At 22.3% G+C, this 16040-nt stretch overlaps 5 protein-coding genes across 5 annotated transcripts; 3 read left to right on the forward strand and 2 right to left on the reverse strand. All coding sequences in view use genetic code 6, as the record gives it.

Annotated features, from left to right (window-relative positions):
* Window positions 1–3080: 3080 nt before the first annotated feature.
* TTHERM_00284120 (MFS transporter) lies at window positions 3081–4607 on the reverse strand (the record flags this gene model as incomplete). The annotated part of the gene is made up of 1 exon (XM_001018267.1): window positions 3081–4607. One exon carries the CDS (start codon window positions 4605–4607, stop codon window positions 3081–3083), a length of 1527 nt encoding a protein of 508 aa, XP_001018267.1.
* Window positions 4608–5196: 589 nt separating this feature from the next.
* Window positions 5197–6354, forward strand: TTHERM_00284130 (choline/ethanolamine kinase; the record flags this gene model as incomplete). Its single annotated transcript, XM_001018268.1, has 1 exon — window positions 5197–6354. The coding sequence occupies one exon, from the start codon at window positions 5197–5199 to the stop codon at window positions 6352–6354; it is 1158 nt and encodes a 385-aa protein (XP_001018268.1).
* A 1083-nt stretch (window positions 6355–7437) lies between these two features.
* On the forward strand, window positions 7438–8941 carry TTHERM_00284140 (hypothetical protein; the record flags this gene model as incomplete). The annotated part of the gene is made up of 6 exons (XM_001018269.4): window positions 7438–7558; window positions 7612–7751; window positions 7811–8070; window positions 8132–8265; window positions 8336–8418; window positions 8474–8941. 6 exons carry the CDS (start codon window positions 7438–7440, stop codon window positions 8939–8941), a joined length of 1206 nt encoding a protein of 401 aa, XP_001018269.4.
* Window positions 8942–9051: 110 nt separating this feature from the next.
* TTHERM_00284150 (hypothetical protein) lies at window positions 9052–10036 on the forward strand (the record flags this gene model as incomplete). Its single annotated transcript, XM_001018270.1, has 3 exons — window positions 9052–9265; window positions 9366–9658; window positions 9917–10036. 3 exons carry the CDS (start codon window positions 9052–9054, stop codon window positions 10034–10036), a joined length of 627 nt encoding a protein of 208 aa, XP_001018270.1.
* A 551-nt stretch (window positions 10037–10587) lies between these two features.
* TTHERM_00284180 (histidine phosphatase family (branch 2) protein) lies at window positions 10588–12118 on the reverse strand (the record flags this gene model as incomplete). Its single annotated transcript, XM_001018271.3, has 2 exons — window positions 10588–11740; window positions 11820–12118. 2 exons carry the CDS (start codon window positions 12116–12118, stop codon window positions 10588–10590), a joined length of 1452 nt encoding a protein of 483 aa, XP_001018271.1.
* Window positions 12119–16040: the final 3922 nt, after the last annotated feature.

The following is a 16040-nucleotide window of genomic DNA, read 5'->3' on the forward strand; positions in this document are numbered from 1 at the left end:
TTTGCACCTAAAATTCAATTTCAGCTCAAAAATCTAGAAATATAAAAGGAATACATTTTACATGATAAACTTTTATTGTTATAATAAACTTTAATGGACTATTAAATTACTTAATAAAAATAAATTATAAACATAAAATCTATTATTTATTTAATCAGCAGGTTTAGAATTTTCAAAATATTTGCAATAAAAAACTCTTTCATACTTATTTTTTATTGAAAAAAAATATTGATTCATCAATTAAATATTAAATAATTCAAATATTAGTTAAGCAAATTTTTACTTTCTCTTAATTAATATAAGAAATATCTTTTCCTTGAATTTTTTCCCTATTTTCAGCTTGTTTTGATTAAAATCCATTTTAAACAGATTTGAAATTTAAATACATATTTTTTTAACTTAAATATTTCATAAAAAAAATTTAAATTTTACAAATCTTCATTTAAAGTTTTATTTTAAGATAGATTTTATTCATTGATAAAATTTAAATGACCCTAAAAATCAAGGTACATACATACATACCTATCTACATACATGCATAGCAGTAATTTTAATAAAAATTTGTAAGCCTATCAATACGAAAAATAAATAATTCGTATACGTATGTAATATTTAGCTCCTAATATTTTAGCATTAAGCTTAGTTTTATATCACTAATAAGTCTAAATTTAAATATTATAGCACCTATGAAAAAATTATAACTGGATTTATTAAAATACTACTTAATATGAGTAAAAATAAGAAATATTACCAAGCACTTACTGTGAATTTTAAAATAATTCAGTCGAAGAATAATAATTTGTTTATTTTACATAGAATATTACAAACAGATTACAATAAAAATGAGTAAATCTAAGAATCTTTAACAATAAACTTAGTAAAGAAAATTCATAAATTTATAAGCTAAATAACATTACTACAAATATAAATAGTATCTGCTTATTAAAGATAAATATTTTTCAAATTTTTAATTTTATTTTTATAAATTTATATCTAATTGCTATTGAATAAATATAAATGATTATAATTTTATAAATATTTCCAAAGCCTTAATAATTTCTAATTCAATATATTTTGTTGTTGTTTATAAAGTAATAATATAAAAATACTCTTATTTATTACAAAGAAAATAAATTCTGAAAAGTAAAAAACAAAATACTTAAATTAATCATAAAATAATGTTTGTATTCAGAAAAAATTAGATAGACCTATGTACTCACTCGTACTTCTTTTGTGGTTTAAAGTTGGATATATATACTGTAAACTAATTTTTTACATATTATTTAATTATTTGGAACATTTAAAATTAAATAAATGCTCTTCGATTTTATAGGATTCTTATTGCTGAAATTCATAAAATTTACATTTTATTTAAGCTTTTCTTAATTAATTTATTCTGTTTACAAATGTTTGCATTTAAATTCCTAAATGTCTCTTTAAACAACTTAAATATAAATTACATACTAAATTATACATCTTTAATTATGATTTACATACCTTAATAAAATTATTTCTTTTTTGTTTAATTTAAACTATTTTTTATTTTTGTATAAAAACAAGTTTTTAAAAAGAAATTTTAATAGATGAGAAAGAAGCTTTGTTACAAAAAGTAATAGTACCTTTTTTATATATATTTATATTAATTAAGCTAAATAAATTATTATTACTTTTTTATTAGAAGTATCTTAGCAAAAATTATTTTGAGTTTTTGTATTTCTCTTAAAGTTGCTTTATTCCTTTTTGTTTACGTGTTATTTAATTGTAATGATATAATTGATCTTGATTCTATCGTTAGATAAATTTAATATTTTTTATTTATTTTTATAATCTATTAATCATTTATTATTAAATAATATTGACAGGTACATATAATATATTTTATAATCAATCATCATTATTAATTTATTTTTTTCCTTTTATTTTAAAATATTTATTAAAATTTTGATTAATTTTGAAATATCTTAAACTCATATGATCTTTCTATCTAAAAGATTTTGCTATTTAATTTCTTTAAAAAAATATTTCTGAAAATAATTTCTATTTCATTATTAACAATAAAATTTAAGATATATATATACCATAATCCCCCGATACCTAGAAATTCGTAAATAAAAATGTGAGGAATGATTGTGCTTTAAAAAACCTAAAAATTTTCCTTTCCACTGATTCTGATTCATACACTAGTATTGAGGATTTACGGTATCATACAAATAAATCATAAAAATAGATAAAAATTAATAGGTTAAGATAATTAATAGATAAAAATAATTGATAAAATATATATATTCTAATTAATTATTTAATAAATATCTAGTGAGAATAAAACTTAAATATTTATTTGATGATTTTATCATATTATAAATTAGTATACGTATTATATTTATTCTATCTAAATATTATCTTTCTAATTGATTTTATTAAATTCTTTTTAATAAAAGTAATATATATATTGTTTATCATTATTTACATGTAGATTGATGATTTGATTCTTTAATAAAATATAAAGAGGAAAGAGCATAAAACATATTTTATCGTTAAATCAAAGAGTAAATAAAAAAAATATTTTAAATGTCCTTTATTATTTTGTTTCTTGTTGAAATTTATAAAATAATTTGCTAATCAAAAATTTCTCTTTTTTTATTATTTATTTATTCATGTAATTTAGATTGAATTAAATGCATTTATATAAAATAAATAAAATGATAAATTAAATAATAAATTTAATTGAAAAATGATGTAAGTTAGAAATTTATTTTTGGTTACTCTTCTTTTCTTTTTGATATTATAATAGTTTTTTTAGTAAAAATACTTGAAATTAATTTATAAAAGAAAATAAAAATAAGTCATAATTTTATTTTTATCTATTTTTATATATTCAAAATATTCATACGACTGACTGTTTACAACAAATAAAGTGATATTAAATTATTTCTTACTATTTAGTTTTATTATCAATAAATAAATACATTTGATTCTTGTATTTAAATTTTTTTAAAATATATGGCTTCATTTTCCATGATTTTACTGTTAACTTGTCATTAATTAATTAAACTTTACCATATTTCAGATTCACTACATTCTCATTTAAGAAGTAGAGATTATTTGCTGCTGTCTATTTGCTAAAGTTCTGGTATATCTTATTAGATTGGTTGACCTATGGTTTCTTTTAAAAATAAGGCAGCCACGCACCCAGAAAGTGTTAGAACTCCTAAACTTACCATAGGATTTATACCTATTCTATTGGAGGTATCAACAACATAGGGAGCCAAAAAACTTCCAAAATATCCATAGGCAAAGCTTAGACCAAATCCAACCGATCTCAATGTTGTTGGATAACTCTCACCACACCATATGATAACCACACTAAAAGTAACAGAAACAACACATCTAGCAAGCGCTAACATGACAGATTAGAAGATCTTTTACCAACATGTGTCTGATTCACTGCTACAAGAACTAGGTATTGAGTAGAAGTAAAAAGAAATGCTTATTAAACAAGTAACTAAGATAGTAAAGAATGTTCCTAATTTCCTTGGATATTTATGTGAAATTAGATTTGAGATGAAGTATCCCACTAACTCGCTAATACCAATTATTAATGAGTTATATCCAAATGAAGAACCAAGTTAATCAAGAGAAACTTAGATTCCGTAATACAAGACATGAGGGGTAACAAATAGTATATTCAGCAAGATTGTGTTAACCCTCTGGGATTTATATCTAAAGAGATCTAAGTAGCTATAAATCTTATCATATTTAATGGCAACATCCGTTAGCTCCTCATTTGATATTTATTCCTTCTTGTTAACCTTGGCAATATAATTCAAAGTCTTTAAGCATTTTTATCTGTTTTTCGAGTACAAGAACCTTGGTGAGTCATGCAAAAAAGTGAAAGGATAGATATTAAGGATGCAGAAAGGAAGAGTGAAGAAAAAGAATGTGCACCATTTCCAATTAGGGAGTACATCAATCATCCAAATATATTAGATTTCATTCAAAGACCAAACTACTTAGAGCAATATTACTCCTACTACTCTAAATTTTCCACTCGAGAGTTCGCTGCTGTGGACAAGAAGAAGGACTCCTAAAGGCTAAACACCTAGACCTAGACCAAAAGCACCTATCATTAACATTGGTATATTCACTGCAAAATTCAAAATGAGAGAAAAGATACTACCTATTGTCCAGCAAATTTGAATCGCTAGAGTTCTACCTTTGTTGTCGGACAAAAAGTTAAAGGTTAAAGTACCAAGAACACATCCAAAGAATGGCATACTTTAGATGACTGTTCTCCATATTCTCTTACTGCAGTATAAATCTAGCTCAGCTGATATACTTCTGTTTTTCTCATACAATAAATGAGAGATAACATTTGAATCACAGGCTCCACTATCTTCATCACATGAGGACCAAATACCATCTTTAAAACATTCAAAAGCTGGAGGACTGAGGTAGTAGGTAATCATCATGAATGAGTAGGCAACAAGGAATAATCCAAGCATTGAAGCAATAAGCACAATCTTTTAGTACTTATGACTTTAACCAACTTTCTCCATAGCTTCCTCTATATCTATTTCTTATTCCCTAATAGACTGCTCTATACTCATTTGTTATTATTTTTTAATCACTTTTTTTTTTTCAAAAATATCTACTATTTTTTATATATTTTAATATTGATATATTCTAACTTTAAATTAAAAGTATAGGAGAAAATAGTCACATTTTGTCACTAACAAATGGATCAGTCAGCATATTTGACTCATTTTTATATTAATCTTAAATATAAAACATACCTTGAATTATCCAAATATATATTTTCATTTATCAGTAAATTTTAATTCAAAAATATTTTTACTAAGTTCTATGCTACACGCCCTCCCTTAATGAAAACCCCCAAAAATTAGAAAAAATATTAAATATTATATTTGAACACTTTTTATACTCTTTATTTATATAGTAAATTCAATTTATGAATTTTATTGAATAGTTATTTTACTTACTTCCCTTTTCATAAATATTTTAATTTACTTTTTTTATTTTAAATTAAACATAATCTAGGTATTAAAATATAATGCTATCCAGTTCATCATATTTTAATACCTGGATTAGCAATAAATTTGCAATTATTATTCAATTTATCTTTATATCATTATTTTAAATTAGTAGAAGATTAAATAAGTAACATAAATTAGCAATATGGAAAATATTGATTTTTCAAAGTTTGATTGGAACTTGATCAAAAATGAAATATATGAATAGTGGAAGGACCTCTAAGAGACTGACTTTGAGGTTAAAAGATTGAGTGGACTTTCAAACTACGTTTACTCAATTTCTGTCCCTAAGCTAGCAGATATCACTAAACCAATAGTTTATAAAATTTTCACTAATTATTTTATAACAATGTAAGATAGAGAAAGAGAAAAGAAAGTAGCAAAGATGTTAGAATCTTAGAAATATGGTCCAAAAGTATACTATGCTGATAACAAAATTAGAGTCGAAGAGTTCTGGCCATTTGATCACGTTTAGGTAGAGGAAATGACTCAACCACAAAAAATGAATTAAATAGCACATTTATTTGCTTTTTTCCACTCAAATAAAATTTTAAAAGAAGAAGAGGCATCAGCGAAATTTGTCAATCATTTATAAAGAAAGTAAGTTCTTGAAGCAGTTTAGAATTCTATTTAAAATAGCGATTTACAGTTGCAAGAATAGAAAGAAGAGTTGTTGAAAATGGTTGATTTTATCTTTTCCACACAAATGATTGATTATATTTTGCAGTCAATGGATAAAGCAAAAACACCTTTAGTTTTCTGCCACAACGATACAAACTCAACAAATTTATTGTTTGATAATGAAAATAAAAGAATTTATTTCCTCGATTATGAATATGCTGGCTACAACTACAGAGCTTTTGAATTTGGAAACTTTTTTAATGAATAGCTTTGGGACTATGAAGTCAAAGAACCTCCCTTCTTCGCTCTCAAAAAAGAGCTCTATCCTTCAGATTCATAAAGATACAGCTTTTTTGCCAACTACATAATAGCAACCATATTATAAAAAAGGTAAAGTGAAGAGAGATTTAATCTAAGCAAATATTCTGATCTTAGTCTCTAAGATCTCTACCAAACAATCCTGTAATTAAAAGATGAGAAGTTCTAATCCAACGAAGATATCATTAATGAAATTAAGCAATATGATAACGAAGCAAATGCTGGAAAATTACTTTCACATATTTGTTGGTTCTTGGTTGCTGCCTTAACTTTCTCATATAAAGACCTTCACTTTGATTGCTACAGTTATTGTAAATTACGCTTCAACGAAATCAAATAAATTGTAGGAGATTTCTCAAATTGAGAACTAAATATAGTTTAGTTTTAAACAAAATGTAGATTAAATCTATATAATTATATTAATAAATTATAAATATAAGCAAATATATTAAACAAATTATTTGTATAAAATGTGTACATCTTTTATAGATCTTTAAATACTTTCTTATTTAATTGTTTAAATATTGAGTGTTCTTTCTTTATTTTCTATCATAAATAATTTGAAATTTTAAGTTATTGGAAATATTTTTATAACTATTTTATAAATTTAGATATTTTTTAAACTTTTTTTTACTAATTCAATCAAGTTCAGCTTTTATAATTTTATTTTTAATTGAAAAGCAAATATTTTTAAGCTTTGAATGCTATCTCTGAAATTTTATATGAAGAGTACTAATTTAAGTTGAGAAAAATATGTAAACTTTAATATTCTATTGCATTGTTAAATATCTTTTGAAATAAAATCCCTTCAATTTAGAATACAAATATAATAACTATGTATTTAATTTCAGATATTAGAAATATTTTTACATAAATAAAAATTAAAAAGATATTTGGCAAATTAAATGAAGGGAAAAGCAATTTTTATGGAATATTTCAGGAATTCTTAATCTTATGAAATCTTAAATTTGTTAAATCTAAAAAAGAAAAACATTTAGTTTTATTTTAATTGAGATTAAATAAGAATAATAATATTTAAATTTTAATTTTTGATAAAAATTGAAAGTTTAATAAAAAAAGAATGCTTATTTTAAAGTTTTTAAAAAAATAGATTTGAAATAAAATAATTTAATATTAAAATATAGTTTTTTAATTTAAAATAGATCTAACCCGTATAAGGTAATAGCACTTTAAGATCAGAAAAAATTAGTAAAATAGATAATAAGCATGCATGATTGTATTATGAGAGAAGAAATGCTTTATAATAAAGAATATAATCTTTAGAAATACTCTGTATGCATGTTTGTATGTATATTATTAGAATATTTAATTAATTAGAAATTTAAATAAATTCATCAAAAAAAATTAAATTATAGAATAGCAGAAAGAGTTAACATTAGTTTTTACTTTAATTTTTGATATAAAAAGTATTAAAATTAAAATTATAATGAGCGCATAATAACCAAATGACTAGTTTCCTGCCAAATGGCTTAATGATAGTAACCTGGAAGATAATTAAAAGGATATAAAAGATCTCCATTTAATGAAAGAAGGGTTTAAAATAGTAGGTAAGCAAAATTAGAAGTATAAAAACATATCTAATATATAATAAATAATTTAGATAAATAAGGAATCGTATATAGAGATTTGTAATTTGAAGAAGAAAAAAAGCCATTATCTGAACAGACTAAAGAAGCACTAACCACTGGAGCAAAGCTTGTAGGAAGTGCTGCTATATAGGTGGCAGATGCTTCTAAATATGTAAATATAAATTAGTGTAGTATAAGTTTTAATTAAGTTTTCAAAAAATAATAAATTAGGGCTTCATGAAATTATTTGGATTCCTTTAAAAGGCAGGAGATAAAATAATAGGAAATCTTTCTGCTTTTTAAGAGACTTATTTGCAATATAGATAAAAATAAAAAGAGTTACAAGAATAAGAAAACAAAAGTTAAATTTAGGAAAATTGGGAAATTATTGTATCTGATGATACTCCTTAAGAAGAAATTGATTAGATTAAAAAATAGATAGAAGAAGATGGAGGTGTTTTGAAAATAACCAGAGTGCAAAAAGCAGTAAAGTAAATAAATATTATGCTAAATTTAACAAAAAAATAAACTAAAAATATTTAAATAAAATAGTTTATAAAAACTTGGTTCCAACTTGCGTATTATTTAATTGCAGAATTCGAGTGAAAGTTTTTGCAGATTTATTGAAAATTAACCATCAAGAATAAGATAGGAATAATTTGGTTTACTTGATTCAGAAAATATTGGTAATAAAAATTTATTAAAATAGAGAGAAAACTTTGATTTAATGTTAATATAAAATATTAAAATAATTAGAAATGAGAGGGGCTCTTTAACTGGATGATTCTGAATTTGAATAGATGAAAAAATATTAAGAAGAGCTTGTAAAGGATTAATATGTAAATTAATTATAAAATTTAAAAACAAATATAAAAGTGTCTTTTATTTAAAAAGTTTGATTGGAGTAGGATTTTGAGCCCAAATTAAAATCTACAGGATGAATAAAATCAGCAATAAAATAATATTTCTGATTCAAGCGAATGTTATGTTTATCGTATTGATAACGCTACCATAAGTTAGCAATCTTAACAAGTATTTGATGCTAACTAATACAATAATTTTATGAAAGTATTAGTACCTTCAATTAACCCTTAATAAGTTAATCAAATGCCTTAAGAATATCAAGAAAACTATGCTAACTAAGGATATTAAAATAATTAAAATTAAAACTATGATAATTAGAATAACTATTAACAAAACATTGATTAAAACAATTAATATCTATAAAATTATTATTATAATTAAATGAACCAAGCTCAATATAATAACCATAATTAAATGAACCAACCTTAATATAATAATTATAATTAAAATTAAAACTAAGATGAAGATAAATAATTAGAAGAACCAATGGCTAATTGAGAATAAATATAAAACTAAACTTTAATATTTTAATTAATTTTGTTTTTAATTAATAAGTTTATAGAAATTGTATTAGACTTTATTAATTATATTCATTGTTTTTATCAGTTATGATAAAAAATAATAATTTTTTTAAATTTTTGTGTTAAAATTAAAAACTTACAAGTCCTTTTAAAGATACCCTTGAAATTTTTTGTTTCAAATTTTAGAATTAGCAGGGTGGCGAAGTGGAATCGCGTTGGGCTCATAACTCAAAGGTCGGAGGATCGAAACCTCTCTCTGCTAAAATTTTTATTTAATAAATGTCAAATAAATTTGCCTAACGTTAATTATCTAAACATAAATTTTTGATATTTTAATTAATAGAGTATTTATTACTTAATTTTTTTTCAAAGAATTTAATTTTAATATGATATTTTTTTAGTATTTTATACATTTATTAATATTTTTTAGAATATTTAAATATCTTGGCTTGATTTCGATAGCCTTTTGCTTTATAATTAGCAGGGTGGCGAAGTGGAATCGCGTTGGGCTCATAACTCAAAGGTCGGAGGATCGAAACCTCTCTCTGCTAAATTTTTCCTCATAACAAAAAAATAATAAAATGAAAAAATGTGGATAAGAAATTGTTTGATTGAATAAATTATCCTCTAAGAAAAAAATAAGCTAATTGCAAAAATAAATAAGAAACTTGAAGAAAAAGAAGAAATTTATTTAGTTATTATCAATTACAAAAAATTTTGATAAATTATTTGTTTTAAGATTGCGAAATTTCTTTATTATTTTGATTTTCTTATTACAATATCTGATAAGAGCTCTTGCTAAAATTTTTAATTATAATTAATTATGAAAATTTAGTATAAAAGTTTAAGATATTTTATTCAAAAAACTAAGGTTAGGCTTCTCTATAGGGATTATGTGAAGGCCATCTATACATTATAAGATCCTACAGCACGAAACGAATTCTTATAGCAGGTGAGGAATGAGTTTTTAAGCTAAAATTAAGTAGAAGATGAAGGAAGAATTGAATACTTAATTGCGATTGGAAGAAAGCAATTACCAATGGTAAAATAAATGATAAATATGTCCTAGTGAAAAAGCAAAAATAACGAGAGTAAATAAATGATGCCAATTAAAACGATGAAGTAAATATTACTTTTTTAAGTAATATCTATTGAATTGCTAAAAATATTTAAATTCTATATAAAATAAATATGTACAAATAAATGATGATAAAATATCTACTGATTTAGATTTTTCAATTATTAATTCATAAATTAACTCAGATAAAATAAGAAAGAAGATCTTTTTGTGATATATATTCTTTGTTCTGCATAAATAACTAACTTTATTGTTTCTTTCCATGCTTAATAAACCAATTAATTATTTAGAATTTCTAAATTACACTTACATAAAAAAATAAACATTTTTTATTTAATATTTGATATTAAATTTATGGGAAATTTAACATAAAATAAAAATGATTTTTTTTTTTTTTTGATGTGTTATTTTTTGTTTAATTTGTTTTTTTATGATAAGCATTCTATTTAATAAAATAAAATTTATATTATTTAGAATACTTGAGAATATATAATGACACATAGTTATTTTTACTATTAAATTTTATTAAAGCCAAATAATTATTTTCAAATTTAAGAGTAATTGCTATTTTTATCGATAGATTGTAAAGATAAAATCTTTTTTCTTTGGAAGAAAATATAACCTAGAGCACCAACAAACAAAACGCTAACTATTACTATAACTACGATAGCCCATGTAGGAGTTGAAGAACTGTCAGGACTAGAAACATAAATAGGGTTGTCACATTCTTTATCAAAATCAGATACAATAGAGTAAGAAATTGATTATGTGAATTAGTCAAGATAACAGAATGTGTCAGCAGTGCCACACAAGGGTTATGCAGTTCCATTGTAGAGAGCTTTGACGTATGGTTTCTTGTTATTATCCTCATAGAGTTCAAAAATGATGTTAGATGCAAAACCTGGATATGTGTAAATGCAAGGAGAGCTAGGATTTGAAGCAAAAGTTTGATTTTTAACTTATTCCATGCATTACCAGCTAGTTAAGTTAAGTCCTTGAGCAACCATGGCTATAGTAGTATCGTGAGCAGAAAGCATGATCCACTTGAAAAAAGGATTTTAAGTATCCTTAGCACTCAAATAATTATTGAAATAAGCTAACAATTCATTGAAGAAAGGAGTAACTGAAGTTTTCTTTTATTGCTCAGTCTTGAAAAGGGCTAAGTGAAGTTAGATAGAGTAGAGTAAGTTCATTTAGACCCACATAACATTAAAATTATTGGGATTCATCATTTCATCAAGAGGTAATAAGAAACCTTCTATTTATGCGGCAATTAATGTATTTTATGCATCATCTCCAGCCCATTTAATTGCAATAAGAGTATCAACAAGTTGAGCTATGGTATCCAAATCAGGATTAGCAGGTAATTGGAAGAATTTGTTGTTAGCCAATTTGTCAATCAAAGGTTAGAATTCACCCTTTATTCTATTCCAGTCTGAATCGTCTTTATTTTTTTGGCTCCATTTAGGAGAATTATTACAAGCATCGCCGTAACCAAGTAACTGTTTCTCATCTTTTTGTTCTTTAACATGAATTGGGATGGGTTGTTATCCACCAGCTAAAGCATACTTTTACTAGCCAATATCAGCAATTTTAGTAAAAGGAGGAACCATGAATTAGGTGTTGATATTTTCAACATCAATGCCTTTATTTAAGGGGAACATACCAGCAAGTTAGCTGTAAGCAGACATTATTGTTCTAATTATTAAAAGAAAATAATTTAGATCACTATGAAGAATTTGAACATTTATCACAATTTAAAAGTAAAAAATTTTACCTATTTACGTTAGTAGACTTGGCATAAATAAAGGTGTGATCATATTTATCAGGGAAGTTAAGACTTTGAGCATAATTTTATTGAAGGGTTACACCTAATACATAGTGCATTCTTTATCCTTCAGCAGTTAATTCTCCATAATTAATTTAATTGTTATTAGGATAAGAAGAATTATAAATACGGTATCTGGCTCCGTGTCTAAAAGTTTCTACTACCTAGAGAAGCTTGCCTTAAGGATCTTAAGCAGCTAAGATAGCCTATGTAAATGCTAAGAATGCTAAGACGAATTTTTTAATCATTTTGTCTAATTTAAGATTATTTATTAATTAAAAAATTATTGATTTTAGATATTATTTAGAAATTTTAAAATAGGTTGAAAGTTTTGTTAATTAATATGGTCAGTTGGTTTGTTTTTTTTGAGCTTAATAGTTAATAATAAAAAATAATTAGCTTATTGGTGTTTCCTTAATACTTGACGCTAAATTTATTTATTTTTTAATTTATACTATAAAAATTCCGCGATTTAAATTACTCATTTTAGTTGAGGGTCAAACTTAGTAAAGAGATTTTTAATGTAATCTTAAATAGAGAAGTTTAAGTATTAGTTTGAAATAGCTTTAAACCAAATAAATTATATTTATTTTAATGTTTATATTTATGTTTTGGTAAGAGTATTTATTTTATAAAATGGCTGTTACTACTCATTTACCACAGGATTTTTTTCTTGTAATTTGAATAAATCTTATTAATTTATGCTTGCTTTTATCATAAAAGAATTTATTTACTTAACCAAATCTAATAAAAAATAATGTAATTTTCCTATTCAGCTGTAATATAAATAAATATCAGGTATTAAAAAAAAAATGTATAATCCCTATTTTTCAGCTTAACAAATTAAAGGGAAAATAAAATTAACTAGAACAAACTATATTTAATTTTCTCTATTTTCTCATTAAATATGAAATAAAAATCAATTTTTAAATATATAATTTTATTCCTCAATCTCATCTTGAAAAAAAGTTTAGTTTAAGCTATTAGAAGAATATTATTATTTTAAAATTCTATCTGTTATCTTGAATAAAATTGTTAGCAATAAAAGGTTTACTCATAAAAAATATTATTATCTGATTTAAAATCATCAAAAGTTTGAAGAAGATCTTTAAAGCCATGAAAATATTTCATCTATTCAATTTTTAATTTGTCTTAAAAACAGTAATATTATTTTAATTTGGAGTTTATATTAAATTACCCAAGCTAAAAAATATCTTTTTATAATAAAATAAAGTTAAAATAGATGAGTGATAATTTTATCCTTTTTTCTTGTTACTTTTATTATTAATTGAATGCTTAAGTTAAATTAATAATAATCTTAATTTGTGATAATAAGATTAAGGTTGGGAAATAAATTTTTTTTTTACTACTTATTTTATTAAAGGGAAATAAACATTCAAATTATAATAATCTTATTTTTTATATAAAAGCTTAGGAAAAGCAACTATTTTTTCATATTCTTTTACTTTTCTTTTTTTATGATTTTTCTTGAGCAAATAAATAATAATATCACTTTTAAAATAAATTTGTATTCATTTTAAAATAAAATTTTGATTGATTATTTTATTAAAGAAATAAAAAAAATTATTTTATTTTTATGAAATTATGTAAAAAAAAATAATATTTTAGATCTAGAGATTATATTCATAATAATTTGATTAATCAAATTTTTTATTTTTAAAAATGAAATTATTATAAATTCTGTGAAGATAATTAAAATGATTAATAAAAGAATATGAATTATATATTGATTATCAATTCAAAATAAACCATCTTAAATTGAAAATATCCTTATTTTTTATATATATTTTTATGATAACGAAATATTTTTTATGTTATTTAATTTTTTTATAATATTCCTTAATTTACAAATATATCACTCTTAAAATACAATTTTTTATTAAATATTTAATTTTTTTAACCCTCAAAAATAAAATTTTTAAATGAAAATTTACAAAAAATATATGGGATAAAATAAGGTACCTATTTAGAGAGATGCTAAACTTATCAAGTACTAAAGTTGGCAAGTAAAATTGTATATTTAAATAAATAATTATTTTTTTTTTTGTATTCATGTGTTAGAAGTTTAAATCTATTATAAGTAAATACACATACATATATATATACATTTATGCTAATTGGTTATTTATTTTTTATTTCGTATGTGTTTTATACTTAAAAATAATCATCTAACCTACATGATATTTTTACTAAATTTCCTTGAATTCTCAATTAAAATGAAAATATACAATCAAATTAGTAGCCATTTAAATATTTTTCAACATTTAGAAACATTTTAATAAAAATAAGCAACAAAAAAAATACTTTCAAAAAATTTAAGTAAAAATAAATTAAAAAATTAAGCGAAAAGATAAGTTTTCTGTTCAAAGTGTTTATTGATGGTGAGATAAATTTAAAGTTCTCAGTTGAAGGTAAACTTGAAGTAATATGTTATTTGAAAAATTATAAGGATCCATTCTTGAATTAGTATTTATATTCAAGATTGATCATTTAGCATCACTACAAATAAAATTTAAAATTGTAAAAAATATTTAATGTCATAGTCGCCAGTTTTTTTTAGGAGCTGCATCTAAAATAGTGAAGTAACATGTAATTTATGAAAATTAAAATTAGTTATTATGAAATGTGTTAATTATTATAATTATCAAAAAGACTTAGGCTGTAATGAATGACGTGGATATGAAAAGAGAAGCTATTTACTTAAATAACTAATTATGACGAGGGAAAATAGGTATTTTAAGTTTTTTTTTAGGTTTTGCTCTTATATTAGCTTATCTTTCAACAATTGATGGAATCTTGAGTGCATGTACTTCGTTTTATGGTACTCTAGTTAAAAAAAGTACCAAATAAAGAATATAAAAGTTTTTTTTTGGATTTTAGTGAGTTAGATAAGATTATATGAATGTCAGACTTTAAAAATTTAGAAAAGGATTTAAGTTAAGTTGAAGTAGATTTTCATACAAAACAATATAAATCTTAATAAAATGTAAAAGTTAATTGGTAAGGAACTAAAAATGCATTCATGAATAAAATTCAATAACTTACTATGTTTTAAAATAGCTTTAGCAGTATTTTTAGAAGTTAGAAATTTCTTAAAAAATAAATGAAAATAATGTTTAAAATAATAAAAATTTAATATTTTTTTGTTTGTGTAATTTTTTAGTTCAAAATCTAGATAGATATGTACTTACTTGATCAATTTATAAAGAATTTTTTAAAAAGTTTTAAAAATTTACAACAAATTTGTTGCATTTGTATTTGTATTGTGTATTAATATTCAAATGTAAATTAACTATTTGTTTTCTCTCTTTACTATATTATTGAGAATAAGTATAAAGAAAGAGTATCTTTTTTTATTTAATCACAATTTTTATTTCATAAATTAATCATGATTACTAAATTTTTTTAATTTGTATTTTATTTATCATCAATATTGGGGTTTAAAAATTCAACCAACCTATTAACTGAAAAATAAAAATTTAAATTATAACTAAATTGTCTGGCTACATATTCTTTATCTTTACTTCATTATATTGAAGTTTTACTATTTTTCTTCCATTTTCAAGCATAGCTTTAACATTTTATTTAAAAATATGCATGCCATAAAATATTAAAAATTTAATTAAATAAATTATTTAATTTCTATTAGGTTTTTTTTTGATATTTGTTAACTTGATTTTTGCACTTATATTACTTATGTTGCTTCAAAAAAGTTACAAACCAAGAAAATTATGAAGTAAAAAATTCAATTTTACAAATCGATCATATATTTTAAATTAAATTATTTATCTAAATACTTATTGAAATTGCTTTTATTTAATATAAATATGTATGTATGTTTTCTTATTGAAGAGTTCTTCTAGACTTATGTTTTTTTTTTTATATTTTTTCAGTTTTTAGTTTTTTTAAACATTTTGAAATAAAGTTAATTTAAAATAATCATCAATTTTCCTAATTTCTTCTTCTTCTTCTTATTTTTTTTTTAAGTGCTTTCATTTAATAAAATTCAATAGAGCGTAAAACAAATACTTATTGTAAATAGTAAAATAATAGCATTTAAAAAAAAGTTAAAAGAAAAAGATAATAAAATAGAAGTTTTTTCAAAAAATGAATGAAGCTAACAATTATTTTAGAAAAGTAAGAATAAAA

Source organism: Tetrahymena thermophila (genome assembly GCF_000189635.1).
Source record: "Tetrahymena thermophila SB210 genomic scaffold scf_8254600, whole genome shotgun sequence".
Taxonomy (NCBI): Eukaryota; Ciliophora; class Oligohymenophorea; order Hymenostomatida; family Tetrahymenidae; genus Tetrahymena; species Tetrahymena thermophila.